The following is a 16,249-nucleotide window of genomic DNA, read 5'->3' on the forward strand; positions in this document are numbered from 1 at the left end:
ATATATATATATATATATATATGTTTTTTTTAAACATTTGGTCGAAACATATATATATATATATAATTTTTTTGCATCATTAAAATAAACTCACCATCTATTTTACTCAAAACTCATTAATTGCATTAAAATTTATAAAATCGTAACCGTTTAAATCATACCTAAAACTAGTATTCTTCAAAAGTAGCATAAACATCATAAATCCTCTCAAAAACCATTCTTACTTCCAAAAGTCATGAAAATCTTTAAAGTACTGCAAAAACATAAATGTGCGAAAAAACTAGCAAGGTCTTTGGTTAGTACACCATCAGTCCAGCAAGTTCAATCATCCAACCCTCCTGTCTCAACAGAAATATCCTCACCTATATAATTCATACCTAGTAAGTCTAATTACTTAGATACCTTAACCATTATAACAGGTAACATGTATACATCCACATGCAACCGTGAATGATCGGTTCTAACACCTGTGAGGGTGCTTCAAACACAATATTCTCCACGAGCTTCAATAGTTCGTGTTCTAAGAATGAATACACCGATAAATTAGATTGAATTTTGTTTTAAACCAAGTGAAAAATACTCGAATGATCATTCGTTAAGAAAATTGACTAATTTGAAAGCATTTTACCTTGTGTGAGATGAATAACTGATATAAGGGGCATAAGTTCTTACATGTATCAGTTCAATTAATGTGAGAACTGAACTGATAACAGCTCGAACTGATCAAATCAGTTTGAAAACAATAGTTAAAGAGTTAAGTACATAAGATATATTTATGGATGTTCGGAGACTTCAATTGCTCCTACATCACCCCTTCTACAACCTCGGATAGGATCCACTAGAAGACTTTGATTTATACAATGCTTTGTACAGACCCACTCAAATTAGGACTTACACTGCTGTTTAACTGAACTCCTAGCCTAGACAGAAGCTAACACCTTCTAGCAAACACTTTTTAATGTTTATGTGTTAAAGACTGCATACACAAGTTTATTGTCTTTGTTCAAGACTCACTCAACTTATCAGTAAGCTCTTTTTCTGTATATATGTGAGTGATGGTGTGTGTGTGTGAGAACTAATACGAAAGTATTCTAACACACCGAGGACGTGCATGGATCGTCCTTCTTTCATGAGACACAACTACGTTGTGCCCTAGCCATGCGCCTACCCATTCCCAACCTCTCCAGCCGTGCGTGGACCACCATGGCTCGCGGCTAGGACCCTCACGAGCCCAACCCTTTTCCAAGACAGCCAGTCAACCACTACACAGCCCTCTTTTCTATTTCTTTCCAAAATCGTGCCCTAGCTCTATTGAAACCAACTTTCGTGCAGCCCCTTTGTCCTCCATTTCCAGCCATGCACCGTGCATCTAAGGGTCCCTAAACCTCTTGTAAATCAAGTTTCTAACATCCCTTACCTGGCAACCCCTTCTCTTTAACAAGAACCATCAAGAATCATGAAAGAAAATAACATTTTCCACGTATACTGTAACACCCTGAAAATTTAAAGGTCCACGCGAACCACATGCATATAAGTTATTAAATTCCTTGTGTACTTCAATTAATTGTTTTAATTGCATAAATTAATTATGTTGTGCATATTTACATGTTTAAAATATATTTTCTACATGGTTGCATTAAAATGTATTTTTAAAGGTTATTCGAGTTGTGATCGAAGAACGGAGACCGAGGGCAGAAAGAAAAAATAAAAAATATTTTTATTAAATAATTATTTTTAATTATTTAAATTATGGGTGATGTTTTTTCTTATTTTTTAAAATAAAGGGTTTTTAGGTGATTTTATACGATGGGACAAAATTTTTATCGTTGTTGGTTTTTCAACAAAATTACGAACATTTTGACAACCCGGCTAATAAATTCACAAACTTTATTAAACAAAATTATTTTTAATATTTTAATCGAGCACTAATGGGCCTAACTAACTTTCCTAATGGGCATAAACTTTTATTAGTGTTTTTAATTATTATTTAAGCCTAAACACTACCCCTTAACCCTTCATAACTCACGCCCACTCTCTCAAAAAAATTCCCTCAAGCTACATGGCACACACCAAGAGAATTAAGGAGGAAAACTTTCAAAAATTTGCAAGGAGAATTCAAACCAAGTCCCTCCTCGTCGTCGTTCTTCAATCGTCATCGAATATTCGTGCGTTTAAAACGCAAAGGCACGCCATATTTTTCATTTACTCATCATCACACAATATTATATATTTATGTTTGAAATTGCATGAAAAACAAGAGCACCATGATATATTTTCGTTTGTGCATCCAAGGTGATTTATAAAGCTTGATCTTTGTTCCGAAAACATGATTTTTATGTGCTAGAAGGGGCTGCATTGATTAGGACTTGTTAGAGGAATGTTTTATATGATTTTAAAGGGTCCTAGGATGCACTAATACGCTGCAATCAAGACACGATCAAAGCTGGAACTGTGGGCTAAATTCAGATTAAGGGCCAAAGGGTTTTATGTGCATGTGTGGTTCTAGGGGCTTGTTTCTTTTGCTTGGGGTTACGAGGCTGGCCAGGGCTCATTGGGGGCTTGGCCAGGGTCAAGTTAGAAGGCTATGCTGGGTCCTAGGGCGGCTAGGGCTCACGCTTAGTGGCTGGGGAAGAGTCTTCACGTGAAAGGACTCTTCCCATTCATGCTTGATGGTGGCCGAGAGATTTATGACTCGAGAGAGGGCTGGGCTAGGATGTCTAGGCTATGGCTCAGGGTGTTCCAAAGAGGGTCAGGAAGGTTGGGACTCGAGGGTGGCTCGATCCATGGGCTGGGGAAGAGTCCACGTGAGGAGGGACTCTCCCCCAAAGCATGTGCGCGATCTGTGAAGGTGACAGCAGCCAAGGGGGCTCGTTGCTGGGGCTAGGTGGCTCAAGGTAGGTCCATCAGGGTCCTGGGATGATGGGTAGGGTCGGGCTAGGAGCTGGTGCGGTTGGGTCGCAACTGGCTCGAGGGAAAAAGCTGGAACCGTTAAGAAGCACAAGACGTGCAGCTTGTGTCTTCTGAGTGCAGAGGCTTAGTGCTTGGGTTCAGGGGCTGGGCTAGGTCTGGGCTGGGTCTGGGTGTGGTCCATGGATGGCTAGGGTCAGGTGGGGCTCGGTGGTTAAGGGCTGGAAGAGTCCTAGAGTCACTAGGAGTTTATATGCAAGAGTACTCCATCCATGTGCGCAGGTTTGGGTGAGTTTCCAGAAGGTTTTTGAGAGGGCCACGGCTGATTTTTTGAGCTGGGCTTGGTCAGTAGGGTCTCTAGGTGGGTTGGCTCAGGTTTGGCTTGAGGTGGCTCAAGCATGGCTCGAGTAAATTAGGAGATGGCTCAGTGTGTTTGATAAGGTGTCAAAAACAAAAATAATAAAGCTAAAATTGAATCCATCGATCCATGGGTGCGGCTCATGACTTGGAAGGGTAGAATAAATAATAAATATGCTATGTTTAAAGTTTGAGATCAAAATAACGAGTTTTGGATTTATCCGAGATTTAATCGCCGCGCGAAACGTTAATTAAAGAATTAATTGAAACACCTAGTTTTAATATTTATAAAATTATGGAAAATTATATTTAAACTCAAATAATTATTAAAAGGCTAAGTTTTTAATTTGGTAATTTTATATTAAGGTTTGCTTTAATTCAAGATTAAAACGCATTAATACGTCACATTTAAAGATTAAATTCAAAGTCCTCGATTTAATCTAAATAAAAAATATGAGAAAATTAATGTAAGCTTAAATAATTATTTGGGATATGTTAGAGTCAATAAAATTAAGGAAAAGTCGAAAACGTGAAATTTTATGTCCAGGGATAAAACGGTTATTTTACACCTAGAAATTAGTAAACGTCATGGCAGTATCCTGAATACTGTTTTATATGCTAATATGATTATTTTCAATGGTTATGGATGTTTATGAATTTTATATGTTAAAATGATTATTTTAAATGTTTATGGAATTTTATATGTTTAAGGATTTTTATGTCAAAATGTTTATGATTTAATATGTTAAAATGATGATTTTAAGACGTTTATGACTTTTTATATGTTAAAACGTTTATTTTAAATGTTTACGGATTTTTAATATGATAAAAATGTATTTTTAAAATGTTTATCGATTTTATGATTTAATATGTTATGATTTATTATATTTATGGGTTTCCATGATAATACGAAAACGTTAAAAGATATGTTGCTTGCTTGGTTTAAAAGAAAAATGTATATGCATGTTTAAATTTTATAAAGTGATGCGAATATGAAATGTTGAAGGAAGTAAAGTAATTGTGACTAATACGATGATATGTTGGAGATATCGTGAGGGTTATGGTCCCAGTGGGAGCTTGAAGATCGTATTTCCATTGATTCGAATATGAGGATAAGAATGAGGATATCGTGAGGGAAAAGGACTCAGAGGGAGCCCATTTATGGGAGAAGGGCCCAGATGGAGCCCGAAGATCCTATTTCCATTCGATGAGGATAGGCCAAGGCCCAGTTGACTGGTGAGAGTGTTGCTGGTGTCCCTGCCGCCCAGTACTATGGTTACATGTAGATGGATTCATCGCCCAACACGTAGACGTAGATTAACACGAAAGTCACAATTAACGATCTGAATTCAACGAAAGGAAAAAGGAATATGTATATGTTGACGATGATATGAATATGAATATGAAATGACAAAGTTTATGAAAATGTTTATGTTTAAAGATGATGCATCATTATGATAATGGTTTTAATTAAGGTTTATGCATCATGAAATGTTTACGAAAATGTGCATGTTTAAAGTTTATGCATTTTAATGAAAACGATATTTTAAGTACAAGTATTTTTCACTGTTGCATGTGATCTGTATATGTAGTACTTGTTATCAAGATTATGGTGTATTGAGTCTTTAGACTTACTAGGTTTGATTGATTCAGGTGCTATTGATTATGAATATGTTAATGGAGGTCTTGATGGTTAACTTTACTGGACTGAAGGTGCACAAGACCCGGAGACCGACACTAGTTTTCCGCACTAGTTATGATTTATGATTTTAAGTTATGATAAAGATATTTTATAACTTTTATTTATGTTATAAGAGGTTTTTGAGAGGCTATAGTATGTGCTATACTTTTCAAATATTGTTTTTGGGTTTGGTAGAACGTTTAAAGAATTTACAATTTAAACTATTTTCCTTTGAATTACAAATGTTAGTTGATTGTTTATTTTTAAAATGGTACAAGATATTTTTAAAGTACATATAAATGTATTCGGCCGATTTAGTCAGAGGAAAAAAAAATTTCTAGCACGTTTTAAGAAAACGATTAGCAGACGTTTCATATACACCCTTAAAAACAAAAATACTATGATGCTTTTATATTTTTCATGCAAGAACACATATTCACATATTATAGGGTATGAATGATGAGAAAAAAAGGAATAAGGCATTCTTTTCCGTGATTACGTGTGATTCACGCACGAATATTCGAGTCTAGCACGAAAGAACGTTGCCGGAGAGACGTGGAAGCCTTCCTGCGATTTTCTTTTCAAAAGCAGACGTAAAGAAGCGTTGGACATGTAGGTGTGTGCGTGTGTTGCTAGGGAGAAAATCCTAGGATTTTTTAGGTGTGGTGCATGAGTTTTGAGGGATTAAGGCTTGGGAAAAATCAATTTTTTAGATATAAAAATTATGGTAGGTAATTATGCCCAAAAACTTTAGTATAATAGGCACATTAAAATATAGGAAAAATATCTCGTTTAGGAAAGTTTTCGAAAATATTAGTCAAGTCTCAAAAAGTCTTTATTTTCGTCAAAAATCGATTACCGGTTTAAATACGGCTCGGAATGTAAAAAATCAGAAAGAAATCTTAAAATAATCATTTAATAAAATATTTTTCCTTTACAGTCCCCGGTCTCCGTTCTTTGGTCGCGTATCGAATGCTCATCAGTAGACTATCCCTCACGGATTCTATCTTTCAAAGTCGACTGTACTATCATGGTGGCCAGAGTAGGGGCCTCACCCCTAGCATATACAAGCTCAAACCGTTGTTTCTCGGATTGGAATGGTCTTTGAAGTGATAATTGAGTAATGACTGCTGTCTTCCTACTCAATGCGTTCGCTACTACATTAGCTTTTCCCGGACGATAGCTAATGTCACAGTCGTAGTATTTTACCAACTCTAGCCATCTTCGCCTCATATTCAACTCCTTTTGGGTGAAGAAGTTCTTCAAACTTTTATGGTCGGTGAAAATCTTTCACTTATCTCCATACAACTAATGTATCCAAATCTTCAGTGCAAATACCACTGCAGCGAGCTAAAGATCATGTGTGGGGTAATCTTTCTCGTGAACTTTCAACTGTCTAGACGCATAAGATATAACTCGATCATTTCGCATCAGAATTGTGCCCAAACCAAGTTTCGAAGCGTCTGTATAAAGAACATACTCTCCTTGCCCTGATGGCATCGATAATACTGGCGCTGAAATTAAAGCTTGCTTTAACTCGTCAAAACTTTCTTGACATTCGGATCCCCATATAAACTTTGCATTCTTCTTTGTCAAGGCTGTCAAAGGTACCGCAATAGAAGAGAATCATTGTATGAACTTTCGGTAATAGCTAGCTAGTCCTAAGAAACTACGGATCTCGGTTACGCTCTTAGTTACGGGCCATTTTTTCACTGCCTCGACTTTGCTCGGATCAACCTCAACCCCATCTCTAGAAATGACATGTCCTAAGAATGCCACTCTTTGAAGTCAAAACTCGCACTTGCTGAAATTAACGTACAATTTCCTATCTTGTAATATTTGCAGTGCTGCCATCAAATGCTGACTATGCTCCTCTTTAGTTTTCGAATAAATCAAAATATCATCGATGAAGACTATAACAAATTGATCCAAATACGGCTGAAATACACGATTAATGAGATCCATGAAGATCGATGGCGCATTGGTCAACCCAAATGGCATGACCATAAACTCATAATGCCCATATCGAGTCTTAAACGCTGTCTTATGAACATCCGACTCCTTGACCTTCAATGATGGTATCCAGAACAAAGATATGTTTTTGAGAATATCGATGCTCCTTGTAATTGATCAAATAAGTGTTTAATTCTAGGTAGAGGATACTTATTTTTTATGATGACTCTATTCAGCTCTCGATAATCAATGCAGAGTTGCATACTTCCATCTTTTTTCTTCACAAATAATACCGGTGCACCCCACGAAGAACAACTAGGGCGAATAAAACCTTTGTTCAGCAATTCTTGAATTTGATCTTTTAACTCTTTCATCTCGGCGGGTGCTAGACGATAGGGTGCTTTATAAATTGGTACAGTGCTCGGGATCAACTTAATAGAGAATTCCACCTCACGGTCCGGTGGAATGCAAAAAACGTCCTCAGGAAAGACGCTATGATATTCTCTAACGACCTTAACATCCTCTAGCTTCTGACTGACAGGAACATGTGCTGAAGTAACACATGCTAGGAAAGCTTGGCATCCTCGTCTCATAAGCTTCCTCGCACACATAGAAGAGATAATGTGCGGCATTTTCTTGTTCCTCGCTGCCTCAAAGACAAAAGATTTCCCACTAGACGGTCGAATAGATACTGACCTCTGTCAAAAATCTATCGAAGCTCCATTCAACGATAGCCAATCCATGTCAAGTATTCAGGCATCGGAAGTACGATGAGATCTTCCCGAACCACATCTTTTTGCAAACGAAACTCCAGATTCTTCACAATGATCGAAGTGATCATTTGATCACCGGAAGGAATAGAAACTTTGAAGCCCAATCCCATATCCCCAGGTGTAATATTTAGTCGTTTGACCAATGTCTCGGATATGAATGAGTGCGTAGCTCCCGAATCTAGCAATACGTAGGTAGCTACTCCTAGAATGAATATCCTCTCTGCCACGAAAATCCCATCAAATCCAATCGGGTTGAAACTTAAGGAGTTTCTATCATTGATTACCCAAAATTTTGGAAAAATTTCGATTTTTACCCTAAGAATTTTTGAAAATACGTATTTTCACCCGTGAAGTTTTAGATTTTATCCCCTTTTTGGCCCTAATATTTTTTGAAAATTTGCATATTAACCCAAAAAATTTAAATTTCCATCAATTTAGGCCCTAAATTCTTGTTTTGATCCTTTGAAATTTCAGAATTTACGAAATAGCCCTTGATTTTGGGAGATTTACAGATTAGTCCCTAAGTTTTGAAATTTCCATTTTTGCCCTTGATTTTTCGGTTCCTCTCGATTTCGGTCCTTAGATTCTTCAAAATTTTGGATGGGTCCTTAAACTCTCGGCCAAGTGCAATTTAGCCCCTAGAATTTTTGAATTTTTCAATTTGGTCCTCATAATTTTCGAAAATATCCATTCATGCCCAAATTTTGATTTTTCTCAATTTTAAGCCTTAAAACTCTTATTTGGATTTAATTACCCCTTTTGCATAATTAAGGCTCATAATCCATATTCAATTTCTATGGTTTCTATTGTCATCTCTTAATTCCAACTATGATAGAGCATGCAACCTAATTTCCACTAGATTTTCCTGGATCCCAAATCAATTCGCATAACTAATTTAACTTTTCATGCAATAAAAACAATATAAAAACATTAAATAACTAGGTTACAAGTTATTAGTGTCGTGTCTGGCTCCTTCTCAGCATGCATAACATAAGCTCTACCCATGGTTGGTTCTTTCTTCTTGGAGCAATCACCAGCTTTATGTCCTTCCTCCTTGCATATGAAGCATCTATATGTTTCCCACATGCACTTGCCAAAATGTAAGCGATTACACTCTTTGCACAGTGGCCTCTCTACAGGTTTTGGTGCTCCAAATTGTAGTGGCTTTGGTTGTCTCGGCTTTTTCACTTGCACTTGGGGCTTTTGCTGCCCTTGAGCTCTAGGAGGTCCCATAAATGACTTCTTATTTGGCTGAGAGCTCTGTTGGTGTTGCTGCCTCTTACGCTTCATCTTGTCATCAATACCTTTCAAGGCTTGCTCAGCTTGGAATGCACAGGTAGTGGTAGCTTCATAGTCCGCCGGTCGCATCATCTTCATATCACGGCGTATGGTAGGTCGAAGGTCATCCATGAAGTGCCTTAATTTCTCCTCATCATCTCTAGAAATGAGGGGCACAAAGTGACAACTCCTATCAAACTTCCTCACAAACTCGGCCACAATCGTGTCCCCCTTGCTGAGACTCATGAATTCTCTCTTCAAGCGTCCTCGGACTTCGGGAGTGAAGTATTTCTCATAAAATATTTCCTTGAATCGAACCCAAGTAAGTGTAGCCAAATCAATCCCATGTTCCGCCCCTTCCCACCAAAGGAAAGCATCATCTTTAAGCATATACATGGCACATCTAACACGGTTCGCGTCTCCCATATTCAGATATCGAAAGTGCACCTCAAGTGATCGAATCCAACCTTCGGCAGAAAATGGGTCGGTGGTGCCAGAAAATTTCTTCGAACCTAGCATCCGGAACTTATCATAAACGTCAAGCTATGGCCTCGGAGGCTGCTAAAATTGCTGCTCAAAGAAGCGAGCTATGCCTTCCAGTGCACGAAAAGCAGCATCCCCATTAGGAGGTGGGGGTACATTCCCTTGACGATCCTCAGTATTCTCAACTTGCCTGTCAATACTAGCTGCGCGTCTAGGAGCCATTATATCGGAACATTTTCCAAATTCTAAACGTAACCAATATGCATTTAAATCTAAGTTTCTAATCATGCAATATATACTAATCTTTTTTTGAGCAACTTTAAGCATATATAACATTTAACCTCACAAAAATTTTAAACATGTAACGTAAACGTATAAAACATGTAAACATGTAGGTATTATCATAAAAATAATGTAAAGCAATTAAACTTACAGACTTGAGGCTTGACGACTGAGCTTTCCAGAACTAGCGGTGGCACAACCCTTTGAAGGAACATTTCTCTGATACCAACTGAAACGTCTTCTACTCGTTTTTCTTTAATATATACTTGAAATTTTTTTTCCTTCCTATGTTTATTTATTCGGCCGAATCCATACTTATATATAAACATATTTTTAAAATAGTTTTGCACAATTTAAAATATATCTACAAACTATTATTTGAAAAATCCAAAAGAAAGTAACTCAAAGCGTAAAATCGTAATCGTCAATCATACCTAAATTTAACATTTTCAAACATAACTTAACTCTAACATCCTCTCAAAAAATTCTCAAAATCATCATAAGTCATAAAATCTTACCCCTACAAGCATAACTTTCCATATTTATCCCTAGACCTCAAAACGACGTCCCCAAATCATTCCAAACTTAACCTATTGCCTTAAAAAACATCCTTAAACATTCCCTAGGCTTAAAGTTTAGTTTTCCAATAATTTCCTCGATTCGTTTTTTAAACTTAGATGTACATCTCAGTTTTGACTCGTATTTACTCAAAACTTAACCAAACTTGAACCAAAGCTTAATAACACCAAAATAAACCATATTCAATCCAAACCAAGCCAATCAAGACCCATGAACCAGCCTAGAACAGCTACTAAACTTCAATCCTATTTTCGAAAACCCTAGTTGGATCAAGTCATGCATCCCTTCGCTCTTAAGCCCCAACCTTCATGACCAGCCCCTAACCATCGACCCTAGGACCATGACCGTACCCTAGATAAGCTACTGGACCGAACCTAAAGGACCTAAAAGCCTCAGCCCCACAACTCGTCAACTACAGCATGCGCACGGATCCTTACTCGTGCGATCACTCTAGCCTTCACACCCAGCATCGTGCAACCTACCTAGGATCATGGCTCAGCCCTATTGAGGCCCCTGGACGAGGCCTAACAAAAGCTAACAGCCGCCGGCACCTAGGAAGCAAAACGAACCCTAGCTTCCCCTCAACCTCCTAAAACGTGCAACCCTCTCATAGCTTGTGTCCAGCCCTTGCTCGGCCCATCAAGGACCATCCTCTAGCCCCTTTTGGTCTCCTAGACACATCCTAACCACAGATAGTAATCGTTGCCCTCAAAGAGTCCTTGCCCCACGAGAGTTTTTTTTTTGAGCAACCTCTTTCTCCTTCACGTCCAGCTCTCATGTCAGCTTGTTTAGGCCCTTAAACCCTATTAAACTCATCTCTTCCCATAGACCTATGATGGCAGCCCCTTCATGCATCATTAACAAGAATTTTGGATCATGAAATTATGAGTTTTTGACATAGCATAGCATAGCATAAAAACGAAAATAATTACAAAACCAACATGATTTTCATGCAAACATGCATAAAAACATATATTACGGAGTGATAGATGATAAAAAGAAAATCAAGGCATGACTTTGCGTATATTACACTCGAAAACGTTTGACGATGCGAAGAACGTCGACAAAGATGACCCTTGTTGCGTTTTCAGGTCAAGTTGCGTGAGTTCCCATCCCAAAATCTCGTGTGTGTGTGTGTGTGTGTGTGTCTTGGGAAACGGGAGAATCGTAGTAAATTTAAGATGGGGTGGGGCGTGTGTTATGAGGGTTATGGGGTAGGGTTTGGGCCCTTTATTTTAATTAAAAGTCATGGTGTAGGCTTAGGCCCATTAGACCCAATAGTTAATATATAAAATATTTTGTTTAGAAAAAGTTGTGAAAATATTAGCCGAGTTCTCAAAAAGTTCATATTTTTGTCGAAAATCGAATATCGTTTAAAATACGTCTCGGCGTATAAAATCACCTCAAAACACCCCATTTTCGAAAATACCACACAACATGCACCATAAATTAAACAATTTAAAATAATTATTTAATAAAAAATATTTTCCCTCATACGGTCCCCGGTCCCCGTTTCTAGATCGCGTCTCGAATTAACTTTAAAACACATTTTTACGCATTCATGTAGAAAAGTGCATTTTAAACATGTAAGCATGCACCCTATATTTAATTCGTGCAATTAAAACCCTTTATGGCATTCATGTCAGTCAGAAGCTAGAGGATGTTGAGGTTGTCAGAGACTATCCTAGTGTTTTTCCTGAGCACGTTTCTGGTATTCCACCGTCGTGAGGTGGAATTCTCTATTGAGTTGATCCTGGACACTGTACCAATTTCTAAAGCGCCTTATCATCTAGCACCCGTCGAGATGAAAGAGTTAAAAGATCAAATTCAAGAATTGCTGGACAAGGATTTTATTCGCCCTAGTTGTTCTCCGTGGGGCGTACCGGTATTATTTGTGAAGAAAAAGGATGGAAGTATTCGACTTTGCATTGACTATCGAGAGCTGAATAGAGTCACCATCAAGAATGAGTATCCATTGCCTAGAATTGAAGACTTATTTGATCAATTACAAGGAGAATCGATATTCTCAACCATCAAGACCTCCATTAACATCAATATCATGGTCACCTACATCGAGCACATCTAGTGAGTCTATTTACTCAGCAAACCTTAAACATGATAGCAATACATGTACATTTTTAAGCAACAGTGAAAATACTTTAATAAAATAGCTTTTCATGAACATAAACTATAACATTTTCCTTTTAACATATCATATCATATTTCCTTTCATCATATACATGTACATTTTCCTATTTATTGAATTCAGATCCTCAATTATGACTTTCGTATTAGCTGTAGGTCGATGGATCCATCTACGTATTACCAAGATACCGGACGGAGGGGACATCAGCGACACTCTAATCCGTCAACTGAGCATTGGCCATACAATTCATTGTGTCATCGTATTAGTCACAATCAATTCACCTCCTTCAACTTTTCATATTTCCATCACTTATAAAAATTCGTGCACATATAAATCATTTTTCTTTTAAACCAAGCATGCAACATGTCTTTTAGCATTAACGTTTCATCATAAAATTCCATAAACATTTGAAATAAACATTTTAATATTTATTACAGCATTCACGGCACTGCTAGGACGACTAACATTTTTCACATGTAAAATGATCGTTTTGCCCCTGAAACCCTAACTTTCCCAATTTATCCTTAGACTTTTAAACGACGACTCAAATCATTCAAAACTTAACATAACACCTTAAAATACACACATAAATATTTCTTAGACGTAAAATTAAGCCTCTCGACTAATTTCCCAATTTGTTTTTAAAACATAGATGTACCTCTCGGTTTTAATCAGAATGGACTCGAAACTTAATCAAACTTTACCAAACATGAACCATGACTTATTAACACCTAACTAACCCTTTTTCATCCCAAACCAATCCAAAAACCCATATAATGGCCTAGGAAGCTTTTGAAATTTTCTGCACAAAAGAACTCTAGCTCTAGTTGGTTCGAACTCTAGCTTGCCTCGGCTCCAGTCCTTAACCACTATGTTCAAACCTTATTTGACCTTCCTAAGACCATTATCAAACCCTAGAAAAACTACTTGAATAGCCTCTACAGCCCTTGCACGAGAACGGCCCCTATGAACCCTTCCCAAGCCTTACGCTCATCTGTCTTCCTCCAAGCCATCTAGGACCCTGAACCAGCCCCCTTAGGACCTCTGGAAGTGTCCTAACAGCAGCTAAGAGCCATGTCCTTCTAGGAACCCAATTCGAAAACCCTAGCCTTCCTTAGCCTCAATTTTCGTCCATCTTTGTCACCTTCTTTGTCTAGCCTTTAAACAAGCACCTAAGTGTCCTTAAACATGTTGAAAACATCCCTTCCCATAACCCTACCATGGCAGCCCTTTTATCCATCATAGACAAGAGTTTTAAAAGATGAAAACACTAGTTTTGTGTATGTATAGCCACAAAAACGAAAATATATAAAGTGTATCATGTTTTTCATGCAATCATGTATCAAACATATAATATGGTGTGAGAAATGAGAAAAAAGATATTAAGGTGTGCTTTTGTTTATTTCATGCACGAAAAACGATTGACGATGCGAGGAACATTGGCGGAGAGGCGGGGGAAGAATCCTTGCTGAAATTCTGCACTATTTTCGTGAGTTTTCCCTTTAAAACATGCTGGTGTGTGTTAGTTTGTGCTGGTGGAAGAGTCATTGTGTAACGTACCGTATTTTTAACTAATTGAAATTTGCGGAAAAATAAAAATTTTCTTAAATGAATAATAAACTTTCAAATTTGCGATAAAAACAATCTGCTCGTCTAAAAATATTTGAAGTAAAAACAATTACAAACAAAATTTGCAAAAAGTCATCATTTAAACATCGTAAGCAATCTCATAAAAAACAGAGTATTTGAAACATGCATAAAAATCTTAAAAAAACGTAGGCTGTCCTCAGGTTTTGCCTCCGCGCAGTCTGAGCCGACTCATTGGTCCCCACCCCTCGTCTCCTCATACTCGTCCTCACCTGCATGGATCAAATCTAGTGAGTCTAAAGACTCAACATTTATAAACTGAGAATAACAAGGAATACGTAATAAAACCACATGCATTTTAAAATAGACCATACATATTTAAACTTGAACGTACTTACATAAACATAGACGTGCCATCATTTCATAAAAATTTTCATAAACATACTTGCATCATACATACTTGAACATGCATAACATCATTTTGCGTCGAGATATGTTCCAAAGCAAGTGACCCATACATAATGCGTCTGATCAGACTAAACCACAGTACTGGGCTGGCAGGGATGTCCACTACCACATACATGAGATCCTCGGTCATGCTTTGCCGGGTGGATAGGTTCCTGGTCATGCTTTACTGCTTTCCAATCCTGATCTAAACCTAGTCATAATTTACCGGGGTGGAGAGGTCCTCGGACACGTTCACCGACTTCCAAACACGTTCATATTTGGTCACAAGACATTTCGTATAACTCAAAAACATAAATATTTTTTTTTGCACGTCGAACAAACTTAAAAATGTCAAGGGCTTGGTTGGAACGCTCTAGACATGCTGCCCTAACCACAGAAGCAAAGATTCAGGAGATCCCAATGAAGCCTGCAACCAAAACTTGAGAAAACGTGAAGAACATGCACAAATTTTCACAGCCTGAGCGGTTTTACGATAAAAATCATATCTCTCTCATTTCTTATCAAAAAATTACAAATTTGATATCGAATCGAAGATAACACAGAGTACTACAAATTATATGTTGAAAACATTTATTGAAAACCAACTATAAGTCGCAGAATGCAAAATAACAGAGGGTGATGGGTTTTATGACACATAAATTTCACAGCTTGTGAGATTTTACGATAAAAATCATATCTCTTTCGTTTCTTATCATAAAATTACAAATTTGCTATCAAATCTAAGATAACACAGAGTAATACAAATCATATGCTGAAAACATTTCCAGAAAACGAGCTTATAAGTTGCAGAATTCAAAATAACAGAGGGTAACGGGTTTTGTGACACAGAAATTTCACAGCTTGAGCAGTCCCACAAAAATGATCATAACTCACTCTTTTCTTGTCCAAAAATTACGAATTTACTATCAAATCGAAGATATCAAAAATTACAACATTTTATATGTTTAAATTTTTTCCATAAAGTCGACCGAAAATTCACAGTACTCAAAATGACAGCAGACTCGATTTTAAGATATAAAATTTTGATCCAAAATCGTTTTAAACATTTTTGCTCTAACTTTCGCATAACATACATGGATTTTTACACACAATAAACATCAAAACATATATTATGACAAGATCGATAAAATTGCTCAATTAATTAATTAATTAACTTATTAGGGCTAAAAGTGCTAGATTAAATAATTAGTAATAAAAATAATATTACTCTAATTATTCAATACTACTCAAAGATTAAATAAAATAATTGAGTACCAAGTTTCAAGATTAAAATCTCCAAATTTCCAAATTCGTATTTGAAAAGCTTAAAATCTCAAAATCACCTAATAAATTAAATTAGGATTTAAAATGCTAAAATTTCTTAAATCAATTAAAAATAGAATTTTTCTTGACTTGAAATAAAATATCACATTATTCATAATTCGCTTAAATCGTCACCGGTCTCTTTTCCCGATCCCGTATTGAATATTCACCTGAAACATAAAAAACCTCAAGAAAATCTTTTAATGTGCATCAAATAAACATGTAATATTTAAAATAATGCAAATAATAAATCATGCATCGTTAAAAATCGTTTTTTAAAAAATTAAATAAATAATTTAACCAATAATTAAAACACATATCCATGCAATAAACATGATTTTAATGCATTAAAACAATTTAATAAAATACAAAAAAAATTAATAACTTGCATGCATGTGGTTTACGTGGACCTTCAAATTTTCGGGACGTTACACCTTTTGCTTTTCCTATGGT

General features: G+C 36.7%; 1 protein-coding gene across 1 annotated transcript; it reads right to left on the minus strand.

The window, feature by feature from the left end:
- Window positions 1–8,601: 8,601 nt before the first annotated feature.
- Window positions 8,602–9,654, minus strand: LOC140963963 (uncharacterized). Its single transcript, XM_073423444.1, has 2 exons — window positions 9,543–9,654; window positions 8,602–9,461 (listed from the first exon to the last, which is right to left on the minus strand). Exons 1-2 carry the CDS (start codon window positions 9,652–9,654, stop codon window positions 8,602–8,604), a joined length of 972 nt encoding a protein of 323 aa, XP_073279545.1.
- Between the last annotated feature and the right edge of the window lie 6,595 nt (window positions 9,655–16,249).

The sequence above is a fragment of the Primulina huaijiensis genome, chromosome 18, assembly GCF_012295235.1.
Source record: "Primulina huaijiensis isolate GDHJ02 chromosome 18, ASM1229523v2, whole genome shotgun sequence".
In the NCBI taxonomy this organism is placed as follows: Eukaryota; Viridiplantae; Streptophyta; class Magnoliopsida; order Lamiales; family Gesneriaceae; genus Primulina; species Primulina huaijiensis.